The sequence below is a fragment of the Camelus bactrianus genome, chromosome 4 (assembly GCF_048773025.1).
Source record: "Camelus bactrianus isolate YW-2024 breed Bactrian camel chromosome 4, ASM4877302v1, whole genome shotgun sequence".
NCBI classification, from domain to species: domain Eukaryota; kingdom Metazoa; phylum Chordata; class Mammalia; order Artiodactyla; family Camelidae; genus Camelus; species Camelus bactrianus.
This window is the reverse complement of record NC_133542.1, coordinates 72,395,389-72,410,451: the sequence shown is the minus strand read 5'-3', so window position 1 is coordinate 72,410,451 and position 15,063 is coordinate 72,395,389. Positions and strand designations below refer to the sequence as shown.

At 39.7% G+C, this 15,063-nt stretch overlaps 1 protein-coding gene across 9 annotated transcripts in view; it reads right to left on the bottom strand.

Moving 5' to 3' along the window:
• Positions 1 to 15,063, bottom strand: part of GPR107 (G protein-coupled receptor 107) — a 58,810-nt gene extending 43,747 nt beyond the window's left edge. For 7 of the 9 annotated variants that reach the window (XR_012506578.1, XR_012506579.1, XR_012506580.1 and 4 more), the window contains exons 1-6: positions 14,740 to 15,000; positions 4,245 to 4,367; positions 3,893 to 3,943; positions 3,563 to 3,642; positions 2,412 to 2,551; positions 801 to 838 (exon numbers count right to left, since the gene is read on the bottom strand). Coding sequence is in view for 2 of the 9 variants with exons in the window: in XM_074362392.1 (XP_074218493.1) it covers positions 801 to 838; positions 2,412 to 2,551; positions 3,563 to 3,642; positions 3,893 to 3,943; positions 4,245 to 4,367; positions 14,740 to 14,880 (573 nt within the window). In the remaining 7 variants the exon portion in view is untranslated. Of the gene's footprint in view, positions 1 to 800; positions 839 to 2,411; positions 2,552 to 3,562; positions 3,643 to 3,892; positions 3,944 to 4,244; positions 4,368 to 14,739 lie in introns of all 9 variants that reach the window. The other 2 variants (XR_012506582.1, XM_074362391.1) reach the window with 2 other exon arrangements.

Sequence of the window (15,063 nt, the reverse complement as noted above, 5' to 3'; positions counted from 1 at the left end):
CTATTTCTACTCCCTACCCCTCTGGGGAGGGAAAAAAAACCCAACCTCTTCTCCTACCTTCCTCCCACCCTCAAATGGCCCCCGAGACTGATCCCGTATTTCACATTGCAAAGCTCTGCTCTAGTGCAGATCCCCACCACCCTAAACCTGTACTATCACAAGAGCATTCCTCCTGTCCCTCTAATTCACTGTCTACCTCCCCAAGGCTACTACACATCACCTTCGGAACAGTGATCTCCCCTTAACACCTTATGTCTCACAGCCCATCCTCATCAAGAACACATGGTGACTTCCTATTTTCTGTGCATCAATACCTTCAATTTTCTGGCCCTATATTAGCTAAGATCCCTCTCTCTGCTCCCAAGTATGTACCTTTTACTTCAAACAGGCCAGCACTGGTCACCCTCGCTTCCACTTCCAGTCTTTGCTCATGATGGTCTTCATCCCCTTCCTTCTCTTCTTTTTCCCCAAACAAGCCACCAAACATCAAGCCCTGGTGACGCCTCCCTCTAGAAGGCTTTCCAGACAGCTCACTTCCCTCCCCCCTCACTACCTGAGCCCCTATCTCATACACGCTGCATAACTCAGCACTCAATTTTACTTTCAAATTGTTTCGCAGTGTCAATGTTATCTCCCCAAATAGAAGGCAACTCCCTGTAGATGTGGCATCCAGGTGTATGTGTGTGCACCTGTGTGTGTGTGCATATAAATACATTCCTATAAGCACACACACACACACACACACACACACACCTATCCACCCAGGAAAGCTGAGAACACAAGTTGGGGTTAGTTCTTACCTTTGAATCCACTGTACTACTTTTAGATTTTCCGCCATCTAGAAGCAGAACCATTTAGAAGATTATTATTGCGTGATTCAGCTCATACGACATTGTATCATTTTATGAGACACTAGCTCATCTAATGTCAAATAATTCAAACAATTAAAAGAGTGAAGCCACGTGCTATCTTGTGAACTGCCATCCCCTCAGAGCCCCCCAAATTCTTGAGCTGTAGAAGCTGCAGATTGAAACTTGTTATAATATAAATGCAATCTAATAAATGATGATACTCAGTACCAACTAGGGAAATCATCTCTAAATAACCTAGTGCCTGTTATTGCCAGAGATGCTACGTGGAATGACTTTCCCTATTTTCTAAGTAATTATGTTTGAAGACAGATCACTGTCTGAAATACATATATACATGAGATTTATTTATATACATGGGAAAATTGATAGCTAATATATTAGCATTAGGCATACTTTTTTCCGCACAGCAAGAAGTGTTAAGATTGCTAATGACTTCTTCCATGGAACAGAGAGGGCATCTGTGTCTTATTTTTACTGAAGACACTCCTTGTGAGGAAGACAGAATCTCAAGCTCCCTGCAGTAAGGGAGAGCATTTCAGAATAAAAAGAAGGAAATGGTTTCTGCCCAGGGAATGGTGATGTGAGCCTGGGGAATCTGGACAAGGAGGAGACAGTGCACAGACATGAAACTACCCCATCACACAAATGTACTATTTCTGCATGTCTGTTAATTTGGGTTAGAGTTCGACAAACTGAGAAAAAAAATAATACAATAGATAGTGAGTTATCTTTAAAGAACTCATATAAATTATTAGGTAAACTTGACGGTTAATAAAAGAGGTGATAAATAAAAATTGGTTAATCAACATACAGAGAAACACTCAATAATAATAAGAGTGACTTCAAAATCAAGACTACCTTTCTGCCTGTCACTTTCTGATTAAAAAAAAAAAAAAAAAAAGCCCAAAACTCACTATTGGCTAGGACATGGTGATGTGGGCACCATTCTTATACATTTCCCAACAGGAGTATAAATTCATACAACTCATGTGGAAGGGAATGAAAATATGTATCAATATTCTCAAAAGTATTCATAGTCTTTGAACCAGACATTCTAATTCTGGGAACCCATCCTAAAGAAAGCTCTACAGATGACAGAAGTTCTACAAATAAAGATGCCTGATGTCACAATGTGTTAGAATAGCATCAAAACAGAAATCTGTTTCTTTAAGGAGAAATGCTGAGCAAATTACAGTATCCATTTCACAGGATATCTGACAAGTATGAAATATCTCAGAGTTCAGCGAATGGGGATGCTTACAGAATTATAAACATGACTATAAATTTTAAAAGTCAAATGTTCTAAACTTAGGAAACAAGTTTGGAAGGAAACATACATTACTAAAATCCTAACACTAAGAGGAAGGAGAAATGACTTCTTTTTCCAGCTTTTCCACATTTTTCTTTTAATTGTTGTATATTTTTATATCATCTCAAAAGTAAAAGAATGCTAAGATCATACTTGTTTTTACTTAGGAACAAAAAAGAATCCACAAAGCAGGGCAGTGAAGAAACACTAGTTTCTACCTTAGAGTTTACCTGGTTTTTTCGGGGTCTGGCTGCTTGTTGAAACAGGCTTAACACCAGGCTCCCGGCTCTGACCAAGGCCTTTCTCCTCCTTGCTGAAGACGATCTTTGGTAACTGGGTACCAGCTTCTGGTGGAGATTTTACTCTCACTCTACATTCAAATAAGATAGGAGAAAAAGAGTTCAAGGTAATGCTTATGCCATTAAGTGCTGTAAATTAGGCACTGTTTCAAGGTCTAAATCTATCATCTCATGGAGTCCCATAACATCCTGTGATGCAGATTCTACTGCCTGCATTTTACATTCTACTGCCTGCTGAAATGGAAGCTCAGAAAAGGAAAATAACTTGCCCAAGAGCAGTAAGCTAGTAAGTAGCTGGGGGAGGACCCAGGCAGTCTCACTCTAAAGCTTAAGTTCACAGCAGCCATAAATTGTGAGGTACATATTTCCCCCCAAGTAACCATAATGTGTTCAGCAAATCGGTACACCAGGGAAAAGGATAAGAAGTTAAAAAACCAATAAGGTGTTAAGAGTGAAGCCTAGGGGATCACGTGAGGGGCAGTGAGCACTATTAGCCGCTTGTCTAACATGCATTTCCTCCCTTCCCCCTTCTTACCAAACCCCAATTTTGTGGGCCTCATCCCAGCTGAGGAGGGGCCATCGGGTTTCCAGGCTGTGACCTCAGCTGGCACAATCACACGCATCACAGGAAGCACTTCCAGCACTGGCTAGGGAGAAGCCTTCCTTGTTCCCTTAGCTGGACGTGAACGGCGCTCTCATTTTACTGAACACACCATGCTATTTCAGGCCACTCTGCCTTTGTCTATAATGTTCCCAGTGCCCGCAATGCTCTTCCCTTTCTTATTCTTCTGTAAGGCTGGTTGGGCCAACACTTCTTGGAAGCCTTCCCTTCTCTTCCACAATCATCAGTCTCCCTGCCCCACTATTCTCCAGTTTGCTGTGATCATCTGTATTGCTGCTCTGTCTCCCTCGTTCATCTGTCAGCTCCTCGAGGACTGGACTGCTGCCTCCCCGATCCTGGTCTGAATCTCCAGCACTCAGCAAAGTATTTGCACGTGAAAGACAATAAATGTTAGCTTAGCTACCAAATTCCCCCTAACTTCACTCTGGGATTGGACTGGAGGACTGTTAGGATTACTTACTCACTTCTGGAGATGTCTAGGATTAGAAGGGTGACAGAGGCAGATTGTTTCTTTAAAATACAATAATTCACATCTTCATCCTAAGAAAGGAAGACCTAATTATATATCACCTTATTCATTCATGCTAGAACAAGAACAAAAAGTTTTCAGGAACGAAGCAAGTAAATGCCCCAGCCTCAGTTCAATCAACACACTGTGGGTGCTTAGAGATGCCTGGAAGTCAAAGCAGCCACCACCTCAAGAAAACAGCACTGACAGAAGCAGGGTGTTCCCATCCAGTGTCTTAAGCTCAAGTGAAGAGAGTGACTGGGTCATGCATTTAATGCTCACCAGATAAGAAGAAAATCCATCATTCTTTGTACGGTCTAGGCTGAATCCAATCTAAGAGGGGGTAAAAACAGTAGACGTAAATAACCATGTGATGCCCCGGCGTCCATGCCTTTTTCACTCTAAGAGCAGAAAGGGTAGCTTTGGGGCCTGGCCTCCTCTGTTTTCTGAGCATTCAGTTTATAAGAAGGATCACTCGCTACTAAAATTATTCAAGAATTACAACTTAAGTGTTAAAAGTAAAACTATCTGATGCCTGCTCACATGTTTAATTTGCCCCACATTGTGATACTGCATATTTAAGTATGGGGTGAAGCTCTCACCTAAGCCCTTGATCTCCCGGAAAGACACTTACAGTTGTGTCCTTGTCTGTGGCTCCTTTAGGCTCGTTCACTGAAAGGCTACTGACATTCACCCACATGTACCCATCCTTGAAGAATCCGAAGGTGTTCAGATGAACCTTATGTCTCACATCATCCTAAAAAGATTTACAGTGGTAGAATTAGTAATACGGAAAAGTTAACTTGATTGTTTAACCTATTTGTTTGCTTTAAAAACTATGGTGTCTAAGTTTCCTGCTAGCTAACCAATGTTTCCATATACTCAGTAATACATACAGCTGCGGTACCTTATCTTGCTCCAAAAGCTGAAGAAGACTCATCAGAAATTCTTAAGACAGCAACAATTTTGAGAAGGAAGCACACAATAGATTTGATTCATTCCAGTGTATTTGTAAGGGTCCTGGGGGCAGGCTGGCCTGTTGGAATGTGAATTCCAGGGAAGGAGGAAAAATGTTTTAGTCATCTTCCCAGCCTTCCTTATAGTACAAGGCCTGGCATCCAGCAGGCAGTCAAAACATGGAGGGGGAGGAGGGATGGAGAAGTGGCCAAAGCTGCTCCAAGAATACACTCGTTCATATAAACCTTCTTAGGAGTTCTGTGTAACCGGTTCCTCCCACCGCAGGATGACAAGGGATACCTGCACATAATATGAAACTGTCTCAAAGCTATGACTCCAACCACAATCAACAAATTTTAGCATCAACAGAACAACAGTATTAGTGAATACTTCTAAAGTTGAGGTTTCACAAAGATGCTTCACATGACATAAAGTCAAGTTTTATATCGAGAATTATTTGCCCAAATGTTAATAGTTATTAAGTAGCTCCTAAATGCAAGGCACTATGCTGTACTTTTCTAAAACTTGGATTTCAATTCTTCCTCAAATCTGCATAGTCATTTTGGTTAGTGTTTGTTTCTTGTTCGTATTTTTAAATTCCATCCTTTGTTCATTCTTTTAAATACTGCTGCTTTATAACAGACTGAGGCGGTCTAGGCGGTCTAATTCTGCTCTTGGTTGTCTTCTCTGCTGATCTTCCTAGCAGAAGATCTTTATGTGAGTAGTTATTTTTTATTTCTAGACTTGGATCTCTTGGACTTCAGGGTAGTCTAATTGCAAACACCAAACACCTATGATGAGGTTGTGGATCAGATCTTCAGCAGAGAACAGCTGCATATAAATGGATGAAGTTAGAACACTCCATCCACCATACAAAAAAATAAACTCAAAATGGCTTAAAGACTTAAATATGAGACATGACACAATAAAACTCATAGAAGAGAACACAGGCAAAACATTCTCTGACACAGATCATAGTAATGTTTTCTTAGGTCTCTCAAGGCAATAGAAATGAAAGCAAAAATAAACACATGGGACCTAATCAAACTTATAAACTTTTGCACTGCAAAGGAAACCATAAACAAAAGAAAAAGACAACATACGGAATGGGAGGAAATACTTGCAAACAATGCACCTGACAAAGGCTTAATTTCCAAAATATACAAACAACTCATACAACTCAGTAACAAAAAAACAAACAAACAACCCAATCAAAACATGGGCAGAAGACCTAAATAGACATTTCTCCAAAGAAGACATACAGGTGGCCAATAGGAACATAAAAAGATGCTCAACATTGCTAATTATCAGAGAAATGTAAATCGAAACTACAATGAGTTATCACCTCACACTGGTCAGAATGGCCATCATTAGAAAGTCTACACATAACAAATGCTGAAGAGGGTGTGGAGAAAAGGGAACCCTCCTTCACTGTTGGTGGGAATGCACATTGGTATAGCCAGTATGGAGATTCCTTAAAAAACTAAAAATAGAGTTGCCATATGATCCAACAACACCACCACTCCTAGACATACATCCAGAGAAAACTCTAATATGAAAAGATACATGCACCCCAATGTTCACAGCAGCACTATTTACAATAGCCAGGACATGGAAACAATCTAAATGTCTATGGACAGATGACTGGACAAAGAAGCTGTGGTATAGTTATACAATGGAACACTATTCAGCCATAAAAAATAATAAAATAATGCCATTTGCCAGCAACATGGATGGCCCTGGAGATCATCATTCCGAGTGAAATAAGAGAGAAAGAGAAAGAAAACCACCATATGGTATCACTCATATGTGGAATCTAAAAAAAAAAGATAAACGAACTTATTCACAAAACAGAAACAGACTCACAGACACAGAAAACAAATTTACGGTTACCAGAGTGGGGAGAAGGTGGGAAGAGATAAATTGGGAGTTTGCGATTTGCAAATACTAATATATATAAAACAGACAAACAAGTTCATACTGTATAGCACAGGGAACTATATTTAATATCTCACAGTAACTTACAGTGAAATAGAATATGAAAATATATGTATGTTCATGTATGACTGAAGCATTATGCTGTACACCAGAAATCGACGTATTATAAACTGACTATACTTCAATAAAAAAAAAATACAAAAAAAAGGAAGAAAAACATACAAATGGGATTGTATCAAACTAAAAACCTTCTGCACAGCAAAGGAAACAATCCACAGAGTGAAGAGACAACCTATGGAAATCAGAAAAAATATTTGCAAACCATATAGCTGATAAGGGGTTAACAGCCAAAATACACAAGATACTCAAACAGTCCAATAGCAAGAAATAACCTGATTTAAAAATGGGCAAAGGATCTGAATAGATATTCTCAAAAGAAGACATACAAATGGCCAAAAGGTAAATGAAAAGGTGCTTAACACTCCTAACACTCCTAATCATCAAGGAAATACAAATTAAAACCATAATGAGATATCACCTCACACACGTTAGAATGGCTATTATAAAAAAGTCAAAAGACAACCAGAGTTGATGAGGATGTGAAGACAAGGGAACTCTTGTGCGCTGCTTGTGGGAATGTAAATTGGAACAGCCATTATGGAAAACAGTATGGAAGTTCCTCAAAATGTTAAAATGAGAACTACCATATGGTTCAGCAATCCCACTTCTGGGTGTATATCCAAAGGAAATAAAAATCACTATCTTGAAGAGACAGCTGCACTCTCATGTTCACTGTAGTAGCCACAACAGCCAAGTTACGGAAACTATCTTGCCAACAATGCCGACAAGTAGTTGTCACAGATAAAAGGATAAAGAAAATGTGTGCGTGGGTGTGTATGGACTATTTTTCAGCCTTAAAAAAGAAGGAAATCTTACCATTTGCGACAACACAGATGAATCTGGAAGACATTATGCTAAATAAAATAAGCCAGATACAGAAAAGCAAATACTGCACAATTTCACTTACATGTGGAATCTAAAAAAGTTGACTCTGTAGAAGCAGACAGCAGAACGGTGGTTACCAAGGGCTAGGGGTAGAGGGAAGTGGGGAGATGTTGGTCAAAGGGTACCAAGTTTCAGATATGCAGGATGAATAAATTCTGGAGATTTAATGTATAGCATGATGACTATAGTTAACAATATTGTATATTTGAAATCTGCTGAGAGTAAATCTTAAGTGTTCACACATATACACACAAAAGTTAGCCATTTGAATGTATATGTTAATTGGCCTGACTATGGTAATCATTTCACAATATATATCAAAATATCATATTGTTAAAAAAAATCACATTGTGTATCTTTAATACATACAATTTTTATTTGTCAATTATATCTCAATAAAGCTAGAAAAAATATTAAATGCAAAATGCAGAATCCAAAATATATGCAATAAGAGCTAAGTTTGTTTAAAAAATTAAAAGGTATATATATATTTACATTTATTTATTTATAAAGGATTTGAAAGAAATTCATCAAACCATGAAAGTACTAGTGGGATGGTAGGTAGCAATTTTTTCTTTGTATGATATACTTTTTTGTATTTTCTAATTTATAATTACAAAAAACCTAATCATTATTTTTAAGTATTACCATTTGCCAGTAATAACTGCAGGACCCTCACCTAACCTAAACTCCGACACTCCATTTTAAGCCATTGTATCACTGAATCAAATAAGGTATGTATGGAAGTGACTTTGTAAAGCATATCTCACTATACAAATCACAGAGACAGAGAAAATTTGAGATTAGAAGGGACCGGGAAGGTCACACACTGTCATCACTCTTTCAACTTTGAATCCAATGTAAATAAACCAATATTTACGAAACACCACTAATGGCTGAGGCCCAGGAAAAGATAAATACGCAGCCTCAAAAAATTACAAAAATCTCCAACAACCAGTGCTAACTGTCCAGGAACAAGGAAACCTCTCCTTCCACACAGGGAAGTCAGAGATCAGGGCGTCCTGGGACAGACGCCCTGTCCACTCTGTGAGCTGGCTCTAGAATGCTCCAGCCACCAGCTGGGGATGGGTGAATGGTGGAGACAAAAACTCAGCACTCACATCTCTCCCTCCAGAACCTCTCCTAGAAGAAGCAGTGATGCTAGTCGCTTGATGGCAGAGTGACAAAGCAGAAGGAGGCAAGACAAGGAGCTGCCAAAGTAGGGGAGGATGACAATACCCGACACGAGCAATGAAGACTTAATTCCATTCTCTACAGCTACCATACCATTTCCACTAGCACTGACCCAGCAGTAAGGTTTGCCTGCTTCCCCAAGGATCACAGGGACTGCAAGCACTTGACTTTGTACCCAGTACTGTACTAAGAAGAGCTTTATCTACACCATAGTCACTCTTCCTACACCTGTGAGGTAGGTGTTGCTATGCCTATTCCACAGAGGAGGAAACAGAGACTCAAGAGTGGTAAAACTTGCTTAAAAGCATAATGTTGGTGGGTGGCAGCGTCAGCATTCTAACTCAGGTTTGTTTAAACCCCAATCCTGTGGTCTTATCCACTTCATACTTTTTACAACCAAATAAATGGTGTATCTTTTGTTTTTTTAATTTTTTATTATAGAAAATTTCAAACCATCAACTTGTAGTCAATTTTGCTCCTCTACACTCCTCCCCACCCCCAATATTAATTATTTAGAAGCAAATCCCACAGAGTCTGTTTCATCTGTTACTATTTCAGTGTATGTCTAATAAGGGCTTTTTAAAAAAAAAAGCATAGTAACAAGGTATATTCCTAGTAACAGTGAACTACTTATCAAGTTAATTAAATGTATTTGTTCACCCATGAGAAGTCAAGACTACAGGAACATAAACAAAATACAGGACAGAAACAAAAACAAAAAAAAACAAAGATGTTCCTAGGTACATATTTATATGGTTGGTTGTAAAAACGTAGTTTTTCCTGGCCTTCCTTAGTAGACTTATATTATCTTAAATCAGTGGAAACATAATTGGCCCTAACACAATCATAATCTCAAAAGTACCAGTGCAAAGAAATAAGTGCTAGTTTGATGATGATGATGATGATAAAGCCATCTGAATTAATGTATACTTATCATAGAGGATCTCAGAAAAAAACTCAGCATCAGATTATTCTAGACTATTTCAGATTATTCTGAAAGGTTTGTTCTTATTTGCAGTAGACAATTTTATAAAATTAAAAAATTTTGTTATTGAGTTATAGTCAGTTTACAATGTTGTATCAATTTCCAGTGTAGAGCACAATTTTTCAGTTATACATGAACATACTTATATTCATTGTCACATTCTTTTTCACTGTGAGCTACCATAAGATCTTGTATATATTTCCCTGTGCTATACAGTATAATCTTGTTTATTCTACATATGCCTGTCAGTATCTACAAATTTCGAGCTCCCAGTTTGTCCCTTCCCACCCCACCTCCTCTATAGAATTAAAATTTTAAGATTATTGAAATTCTAGGAGGAGGGTATATAGTTCAAGTGGTAGAGTGAATGCTTAGTAGGCACGAGGTCCTGGGTTCAATTCCCAGTACCTCCTCTAAAAATAAATAAATAAATCTAATTACCTCCCCCTAAAAAAAAAAAAGAAATTCTAAACTAAAAACTTACCCAAAGAGTTTATTTAAAATATAGTTTCAGGTTTTAATTATGGGTGCAATTTTTCTCTCTTCTTCCTGTTTTCTGTTTGTATGCAACTTTATTATTCCTACCACAAATGCTTTATCAGCATTTAAGAATACATATATATATATATATAAATATATATATCCTGAGAAGTAAATTCTTACTGAAATAAATTTTCCTGAAGCTTCTGGTTTATAGAGAAAATCTGAAATTAAAAGACAAATGGTTATGAAAACGAATATATGTATGAATATGCATGACTGGGACACCGTGCTATACACCAGAGACTGACACATTGTAACTGACCATAATTCAATTAAAAAAATAAAAAATAAAAAAAAGACAAATGGCCACTATTAAACAGGCTGAGATCCTGAACCTCACCAAGAGTGTACTGAAAACAAGACGTCACCTTTTTCCTATCAGGTTGGCAGAAGTTAAGACATAAGGTGCTGTGGTGTGGACTATGTGGTAAATGAACACTTTGAACGCTCTCATACATTACTGGTGGGAGTGTAAACTGATAAAAATCTTTATAGAGTGCTACTTGGTACCTTTCAGTTAAAGTAATCCCACATCTAGGAATCTACTCCACAGAAATACTAAAGTGATACACAAAGATATATGTACAAGAATATTCCTAGCAGCTTTGTTCATACTAGATAAAATTAAGCAATAAAAATGCAATATAAATTTCCATCAACAAAAGAATGATTTTTATAAATGATGAGTTCCCGTTACAATGAAGTATCATTGTAGTGGTTAAAAAGAAGGAAGTAGGTCCATATATACTAACATTTTTTAAATGTCCACAAGCTAGTAAATGAAAAAAACAAGTTAATTTATTCAACAAGTACTTATCAAGCACCTACAGGTACTGCTCTATGTTTTAATAACAAAGCGAATAAAATGAACAAAAAGTCCTGCCTCATGGACCTTATATTCTAGTAGACAGAGACAAATAAGAACAAATAGACTGTGGAAGATATGGTCTATTAGATGGTGATGAGTGATGCAGAGTTATACAGCAGGGAAGAGAGAGGAGGAGGGCGTGCCGCTCTGCCACTTAAGTGAGGCCAGTCAGAGAAAGCTTCATTGACAAGGCATCTTTGAGCAGAGCCTGAGAAGAGCTGGGCATCAGCCTTACTGGTGTCAGGAGGAAGGGCACTCAGGCCGGGGCACCCAGGAATGCCACCCAAAGTGCCTTTGTGCTCTGTGGACCAAGGACCACAAGGGGCCAGGATGGCTGGACTTTGGCTTAGAAGCAATCAAAGAGCTCTGCACATAATCTGACCTGACTTAGATTTTATAAAGCGTGATTATGCAAAGAAAAAAAAAGAAACAAGAAAGAAACATGCATGTGGGGAACATGTATACGAAGACAATAACGTGGAAAGGACATACCAAATGGTACCAGCGGTTAACTCTGAGGAATGCAAGGGAGGGGATGAGGAACAGGAAGGGCTCTCAAACGTGTCTGTACAAGTACTCTTATAACAGAAAAGCTTTAAGGTCACCAAAAAGCAAAGTTATCTGTCATATACTAAATACTATTTAAGTCCTTTAAATGCTTCACGAAAGGTAATTATAACTTCTGTTTTTCTAATCTGTACTTTATCCAATCAAAATTTGTTTGGTTTTCTATAAACTATGCCTCTGAAAACGAAGTATTGTATTTAAAAAATCATTTTTATTTAACTTCTAATCATTTTATTTAACAAGATAATTTTCATAATCAAATTTAACTTTCAAAAATTATAAATGACAACTACTTAGGGAAAAAAAGAGCCAAAGCCAAAAAAAGTCACCTTGTGAAAACTATTCAGAATTTGGAGATTTCCCCTCTAATCTCTGCTTTCGTATTATTTATTTTGAATTATAAACTTTGTACATGTGTCTAGAAAATATTGAAAAAGTACAGAAAAGTAGCTGCAACCTTACCATTCAAGTAGAAACTAATAATAACAGCTTAGTGTTTTCCTTTTACAACTAAGAAAATTTAAAACACGTTTTCAGTCATTGTAGCTTTTCAGTGGTACTAAGCGAACAAAACATCCCATTCACTAGAATAGTAGAAGCAGGGCCATAACTTATAATTTTGCTATTTGGTGGCATCTGTAACAAGATCAGTCACGCGCTGAGCACTCACAAGCCCACCACCCAGGTGCAGGGAATTTCTGTTTTTATAAACACTGGCAACAATACCTTTCCCAGTGGTACGCACTCATTTTGGAAAACTTGGAACACAGGCATTCATACCCTCATTCAACACACACTTCCTGAATCTCCATCTGTGTCAGGCCCTGCGCAATCAAGGCTCAGCAAGACAAGCCACCTTGCCCTCAGGAGGCTCACAGTCCGCCATGTACAAAAGTAAAAGGCATAACAGCAAATATCCACCCATCCACTCCCCACAATTATCCACTGTTTATATTATAGTTGCTTCAGATCCACAGGAAGGGAGGGCGGGAAGGAGGAAAAGAATAAAACCTCAGTGACAAAGTGAGGGACCTTTGTCCTTCTGCCGAGTCCCATTCCCCTCCACCATCCCTTCCCAAGCTCGTGGATTGGTTAAGTGCTTTTTTCTGTTTCACTAGACATATCCATAACCATAAACATCATATAGCATCATTCTGTTTTTAAAATTTGGATAAACTGTGTCACAATGTACCTGGACTTCTGGCAACTTGCACTTTCAGACAACACTGTATTCTTTGAGGACCTCTCTGTGGAGAATGTAGCATAGGATAACAAAAATAAATAAAGAATGAAAGGACTTGTTGCTAATTAAAAGATAAAGTGAACAAAGAGAAGTGACATGTGTGGGGAGGGGGCAGAATTAGCCACTGGTTAATGGTTATCGAGGCTGGGTGACAGCTACACGGGAGTTCACTATGCTATTCGCTCTAGTTTGGTGTATGGCTGAACTCCTATTTCTCTCAGTCTCAGGCAAAACAAGACAATCTAATGTTGCAAGGCTGACAGGTTCTCTTCAGGTGATTTCCATTTTCTTGGGCAAAAAGTTAGAATGTTTACTTTAAGAGACAAGAAACAATTACAATACTGATTATGGAATGGGCACCACAGTACTTGAGAAAGTTACCAAGATGAAAAACATTAATTTAGCACAATATGGAGGCCTCAATCACCAGAATTACACCAATTCAGTTTGCTTCTACCCCTGAGAACAGTATACTTTTTCATCTATAGCAGTATTGTCAGTATTCACCTGACGATGTCAGCCATCTAACATTTTAATTCTAGAAATGCACAAAGCCAAGAGACGTGGTCTGGTGTGTCCTAGTATTAGCTTTGTCTCTGCTTTATAAACTACAAAAACTCAGTTACATTACTTAACCTGTAACTCAGGATCCCAAACTATAAAGTGAAAGAATTTTAGGAGTTCATCACTTGGAGTCAGAAGCCTGGGGGCGAAGGACAATGGATAAGCTACAGCAGGATGATAAAGCCCTAGAAATTCCAAGAAAGTTTTGCCTACCTTTCTACCTGCATTTTTCTGGGGAGAGATTAAATAGCTTTTAGCAGATTCTTAAAAGGAGCCGAGCCTCACCTAGCTTCTTGCGGCTGAGAACCATTTTAATCAGGACAATTTTTCTTTACAAACAACTGATACACAGAATATGGAGTATGGGTCTGGCCAGGCGTTTTAATCCAGATTCTATATTCTTTAAACTCTAAAATTCGCAAAATACAATACATTGTTCAAGTACTGTTTTTTAGTAAGACAAACTTTCTACAATCCCACACTCATATGAAAACTGTGTATTATGAAAATAATGTACAAGACTTTGGGTCGTAACGATTAATTTTTCTATTCTCCAGATATATTAACTTGCTGAACAGCCTGGAGGCACTTTTTGAGTTTTAAAGGAAGATCCAAGGGATCCTTCTAGGCCTCTCATAAATCTCTTCCCTAGACAGACAATGACAGGAGCGAGGAATAAAAAGGCAGGCCCTCTAATTAGAAACATATTTTTAAGGTTGGTTTAAAATTCTCAGTCACGTATCTCAAGCGAGTTTTGAAATTCCTCCTGGAGATTCCCGCTTTGATCAGTCCAGAGAGAGCCCGAAGTCGAACCGGGAAACTGACTCAAAGGTTCCGCGTACCTGCAACGGCCAGGCACAACGCGGTGGACAAAACCAGACCGCGGACAAGCGAAGTCGGGGATAAAAGTTGGAGGTGAGAAGGAAGAGCAGGTTGCTATCGTCAAGAAAGCTAGGGAAGCCACCAGGGACTGCAAGCGCGGCCTTCCGAGTCCTCAAGGGTTATGCCGCAGTTCAGTCCCTTCCCCTCTCAGCTGGAATCTTCCTGCCCCTTCCAGACGCACCGAGGACTCCCGCCATTCCCACAGTTCCCAACAGACCCCTCTCAGAGAGAGGCCGCTCCCGGGGGAAAAAAGAGAAAAAGGGCGGGGGCCCAATTGCTCAGAGCACCCGCCCTCCCCTGAGCCAAAGCTGCCCCCAGTCCTGGGGAGCGGCCGCGGCCTCCGCCCCCCAAGGGCGGCCCTGCCCGGCCCCGGCCGGCCTTACCTTGAGTGCCAGGTGGTGGACGCGGCCCAGGCCGGGCTCGGCCAGCAGCTGCAGCAGCCCCAGTAGCGGGAGCAGCCGGAGGCCGGCGGCCAGCCGAGGAGAGCCGGAGCCCGAGAGGCCGACGGGCGCCGGAGCTGCCATGTTTGTTCCAGCATCACCAGCTGCTTCCTCTCCCGCCCACTTCCGGGGTTAAAGGGCGGCGGCCGCCGGGAAGGCCTGGAAAGGGGGTGGGGGGGCTCAGCGGCCTGCGGCGCGGAGACGGTGGCCTTTTCTCTGGCGTGCGGCTGGGGTAGTCGCTGAGAGGCCTAAGCTGGCCACTTCGGG